The sequence below is a fragment of the Oryctolagus cuniculus genome, chromosome 20, assembly GCF_051225735.1.
Source record: "Oryctolagus cuniculus isolate XC-2025 breed Fujian yellow rabbit chromosome 20, ASM5122573v1, whole genome shotgun sequence".
Classification (NCBI taxonomy): Eukaryota; Metazoa; Chordata; class Mammalia; order Lagomorpha; family Leporidae; genus Oryctolagus; species Oryctolagus cuniculus.
The window spans coordinates 20,912,295-20,917,680 of record NC_142886.1 but is presented as its reverse complement, the minus strand read 5'-3'; the positions used below and the strand labels follow the sequence as shown (position 1 = coordinate 20,917,680).

Genomic DNA, 5,386 nt, shown 5'->3' with positions numbered 1-5,386 from the left:
CAAATTTGTTTGGACAATTGAAATTAAAATGGGTAAATCTGAGTAATCATGAGCCATGTGAAAACCAGAAAATAACAACATTGATTGTCCAGTATATCTGTTTTTGAATTCTGTACATGATACAGGTGCTCTGTGTGGTGAGAATTTGATGTGATTGGAGGTACCTGGGCTCTGTGCCTGCTACCAAACACATGTGCCACTCCCCATTGTTTCACCAGTATGGCTTCCTTCCTCTGAACATCATGGGCTTCTGTGTAGTACATTACTTATTATCAAATAAACATTTGTTTTGTTTGTGGGAGGTTTCCGTTCATGAGCCCTTTAAGTGTTTGGAGAGGGCGGTTTATGACTGCTAAATAGAACTGAATAGAGTCTACCTAAGATGTCCATGGATGAGAATGGGTGAAAAAGTGTGCTGTTCACATACATGCTGCAGGTGTAAGAACCCAACAGTTTTTGAGTGGAAGAAAATTTTGGTCAGATGTCAATATATCTTTTTTTTTAACTTTTATTTAATGAATATAAATTTCCAAAGCATAGTTTACAGATTACAATGGCTCCCCGCCCATAACTTCCCTCCCACCCACAACCCTCCCCTTTCCCTCTCCTTCCCCCCTTCCATTCACATCAAGGTTCATTTTCAATTCTCTTTATATACAGAAGATCAGTTTAGCATATATTAAGTAAAGATTTCAACAGTTTGCACCCACATAGAAACACAAAGTGAAAAATACTGTTTGAGTACTAGTTATAGCATTAAATCACAATGTACAGCACATTAAGGACAGAGATCCTACATGAGGAGTAAGTGCATAGTGACTCCTGTTGTTGACTTAACAAATTGACACTCTTGTTTATGGCATCAGGAATCACCCTAGGCTCTTGTCATGAGTTGCCAAGGTTATGGAAGCCTTTTGAGATCAATGGAAAAATGTACTTTTATTTTACACATTTCAGACATATTATATAGTGAATCCTCATATGTCCACCATCTACATTTAACAATTACCCACTTATTTTCAGTCTTGTTTATTCCTTTGGAAACTCCATCTCCCAATATGTATACTTTAGAACAAATAAAAGCATTTTAGTTTTTAAATGTGATCCCAATTCAAGAATCACTTTAGCCTCACTGTCTTCTTTCTATTTCCTAACTTTTCCACCCTTTCCCAGCTCCTCTTTTTATTTTCACTTTCAGCACTGCAACGCTGTTGGTCCACATCTGCCAGGACACTGACTCATAAAGTTCAGCCTGGGACCCTGAACAGCTCAGAGGGAGGAGCCAGACCAGAAGTTCCTCATACTCTGCACTCTTTTATCTGGACAATGGCTGCATAACGACTGCTCCATAATGACAGTGGGTGGGACGCTGATATACACCAGGATCACTCTTCTGCTGCTCTCGCTTGGGTTATCTCTGTCCATTCATGGCCTCTCCCAGGCCAGGCCCTCCCAGCATTTCAGCTCCCCGGAAGTGGTGATCCCCTTGAAGGTGACCAGCAGGGGTAGAGGTGCAAAGGCTCCAGGATGGCTCTCCTACCGCCTGCGGATTGGGGGCCAGAGGCACATTGTCCACATGAGGGTCAAGAGGCTGTTGGTTTCCACACACCTCCCTGTGTTCACCTACACAGAGCAGCATGGCCTCCAGGAGGATCATCCCTTTGTCCCTGATGATTGTTACTACCATGGTTACGTGGAGGGGGTCCCTGAGTCTCTGGTTGCCCTCAGCACCTGTTCTGGAGGTTTTCAAGGAATCCTACAGATATACAGCCTCCCTTATGAAATCAAACCTATTGGGCACTCTACAACATTTGAACACCTCTTGTATCAGATAGTTCATGATAACACAGAATCATCATATTTGAAATGTGGGTTAACAGAAGAGGCAATAGAACATCAACTGGAGTTGCAAGCATCATATAATTCTACTCTGAAACAAAGTTCTATTTCAGGATGGTGGACTCACTGGCGGTTTGTTGAACTGGCAGTAGTTGTGGACCATGTTAGATTTCTTTACTCCCAAAGTAATGTGTCAGTGGTGCAGTATGAAATATTTCATGTTATCAATATAGTAGACGAATTTTATCACCCTATACAGGTTGATATAACTTTGACTGGTATTGAGATCTGGAATAAAGGAAACCCAATTTCAACCAGTAAGGCTTTAGAAGAACTGCTATCAGATTTTGCTATTTGGAAGCATTCACATCTTGATCCCCATCTTCAGTATGACACTGTACATCTTTTCATAAATGAAAAATATAACGCAACAGTTGGTATGGCCTATATTGAAGGAATATGTGATCCCCCTTTTAACTGTGCAGTTAGTGTTTTTGAAAGCCAAGACTTATTTCTTTGTGCACTTACTATGGCCCATGAACTTGGTCATAATTTGGGTATGAGGCATGATGATCAGTGGTGCGCATGCGAAGTAGAGTGGTGCCTAATGTACACCTACAGACGGAATACAACTAAATTCAGCAACTGCAGTTATGCGCAATATTATGATACTACCAGGAATCCTGGAATGTGTATTCACTCTCCTCCATATACAGGGTATGTCTCTGGGTTGAAGTTCTGTGGGAACAGGGTGGTCGAAGAAGGAGAGGAGTGCGACTGTGGATCTGTACATCAGTGTGAACGTGATCCCTGTTGTCTTTTGGACTGTGCTCTGAGGCCTGGCGCTGCTTGTGCTTCTGGCAGTTGTTGCAAAGACTGCAAATTCTTGCCACCAGGGACTTTATGTAGACAGCAGGTCAGTGAATGTGACCTTCCAGAGTGGTGCAATGGGACATCACACGAGTGCCCGGATGATGTATATATACAGGATGGCACCCCCTGTATGGGTGGTGCCTCCTGCTATGCAAAGACATGTAATAACCCTGATGTTCAGTGCAAGGAGATTTTTGGCCGAGAGGCAAGGAGTGCGTCTGAGATTTGCTACAGTGAAGTGAACACCCAAGGAAATCGTTTTGGCCACTGCGGTATCGTAGAAACAACATATGTAAAATGTATGGCTCCTGATATCATGTGTGGGAGACTTCAGTGTGAAAACGTCCACAAAGTTCCCAATCTGAAGGAACACTCTACCGTGCACCAGTATCACTTCAATGATACCACTTGCTGGGGCACTGATTATCACTTAGGGATGTCCATACCTGACATTGGTGAGGTGAAAGATGGCACGGTGTGCGCTCCAGGAAAGATCTGCATTGGCAGGAAATGTGCCAGTGTGAATCCTGTGCCACAAAACTGCGAGCCCCTGCATTGCAGCCTGAGAGGAGTCTGCAATAACAGACAGCACTGCCACTGTCGCCACGGGTGGGCACCTCCCAACTGCAGCTATGAAGGCCATGGAGGGAGCGTGGATAGCGGTCCACCTCCTACAAACAGGAGGGAAGGATTAAGCGTGGTAGGAAATGTGGGTTACACTTCGGTATTACTTGTGATTCCTTTGATTGCTATAATTTTATATTGCCTTTTTGTACTGTGTAAGAAAGAAAAGGATAGAAATAAAGAAGTTGAAATAACAGAGGAAGCAGAATCCACAGAAACAGAAGAATATTGAGCACACAAAAAGGGATCAGGTGAAACAAAACTGGAAGAAAGGAGAGCAAAGAAAAGAGAACAGCAGGAAAGGGAGACAAAGTGGAAGCCCAAGGCTCATACTTCCTTCAACAGGATCTCTTTTACTTTGATTGTAAGGAAACTGGACTCATCTAACCATTTGGACAAAAATTCAATAACAACTCATGGCAATCCCGCAAGCATTAGATATCACAACACCGGATTCCTACATGTTTTTACATACTTTTCAATGTTTGAAGCAACATTAAACATTCATTTTCCCAAAGTTGTCTCACTGTGTTCTCAAGCAAAAGCCTAGAAAAGCCCTACTTTAAAGCTGCTCACTCTCTCAGTTCTAAACCTCCTCTCATGTCTGCACTCTTAATTTCTGGGATGTGTGCCCACCTAGCACATTTCTGTTTGGTACAGTTGGCTGTAAACAAGGGCCCATAAGAAATAACCCAGAGTGACAGATGGCAGGAGAAGGTATTTTTCTTTCCTTTGTATTTAGCATTTCTGACAGCATCATTTTTGGCTGTAGCCATTCACCCTCGTGGGCCTGGTTGTTTTTGGATTCCAGTTTTGTCGTTACTCTGTTCTTCCTTAGAAGTACCAGCAGCTGTTAGTCACCAACTCTCTCAGTGTCTGTATTGCAGATTGGATTGGCTGGGTGTTCCTCCTGTGAGTTCCTGAAGCCCCAGAACCAGCTGAGTATCATGTCCTCCTTAGAGATCTCAGTCCCTGTTTCACAGGGGGCTTCTTGTGAACACCTCTGCTCTGGTGAATACAATCTCTTGCCTCTGTCTTGCTGACCCTAGAGGGTTTTAGGGGCCTTCTGTAATCACCTTCTTTGTTGTAGTAAGTTGTGTTATCCAGAAGCACACACTGAATTGGGGTTTAGAGTGAAAGATCCTGACACCAACAGCTGCGTAAATGATGGTTATGAACTCAGTATTATGAATGGGAAATTGAATTACATTTTCGCATTGGCTAGTCAGGCAGCAAAATGTTGTTTGATAGAGTTTTTGGAGTTGTGTCAAAATGATCTGATCTTCTCATTCAGTCCTTGCTCAGTCATGAATATGGCTGCCCTGGGAAGGGTATGAGCCTGTTGGGGCATCTCTCTAAACTGAGGTCAAACCAAAGAGCTCATATCTGGGTTCCCTAATGGAGATCTTAAGCCTTGCCAGTGCTCATCAAGACTTTGCTGGAAGGCAAATCTAGGTGGCTTTTTTGGATACTCCACAGTGCAGTATTAGCACAGCTCTGATCTGCTTTTGCAAACATGTCCTGGCAACAACCTCCAGGATTCTTGTGGATGCCTCTGCCTGTGGGGCACATTAAAAGTGGGAAGTTAGTAGGAAGAACCACAGTCTACATTCTGTTTGCTAGTGGGGATGAAAGTATACTTATTGTTTCTCTAATCCAGTGTTCCCATTTCCCTCACCGTGATGGCAAGTATTCTGATAGCTTTAGTTGATTTCCATGTGTCATGATGCAGATCCTTATCACCAACCTGAGCACGTAGTCACTGTAGCCTCCCAGGTTGGGATTGCCGATCCTATGCATTCATACCTACCACTGGGTTTGTGAACCAAGAAGTTCCTGAGGAGATCACCTGGGTTTTGCACCTTCACCTTGGTATTCCTGTCTTATAACAGCAGCCCTTGATGATTAGGCTCAGTTACCCCTATCAAGGGTTGATCCCTCTTTTTGTTGCTGTTATGAAGACACACTGGGTTCAGAATTCCCAGGTGATAGTGCCATTTTATAAAGCATTATGATTCTAACTTTATACTCATAAGATTAACCATACACT

At 43.2% G+C, this 5,386-nt stretch overlaps 1 protein-coding gene across 1 annotated transcript; it reads left to right on the top strand.

Annotated features, from left to right (window-relative positions):
• Nucleotides 1-1,204: 1,204 nt before the first annotated feature.
• LOC100342493 (disintegrin and metalloproteinase domain-containing protein 20) lies at nucleotides 1,205-3,853 on the top strand. Its single transcript, XM_051826309.3, has one exon. It carries the CDS (start codon nucleotides 1,352-1,354, stop codon nucleotides 3,566-3,568), a length of 2,217 nt encoding a protein of 738 aa, XP_051682269.2. The 5' UTR covers nucleotides 1,205-1,351; the 3' UTR covers nucleotides 3,569-3,853.
• Nucleotides 3,854-5,386: the final 1,533 nt, after the last annotated feature.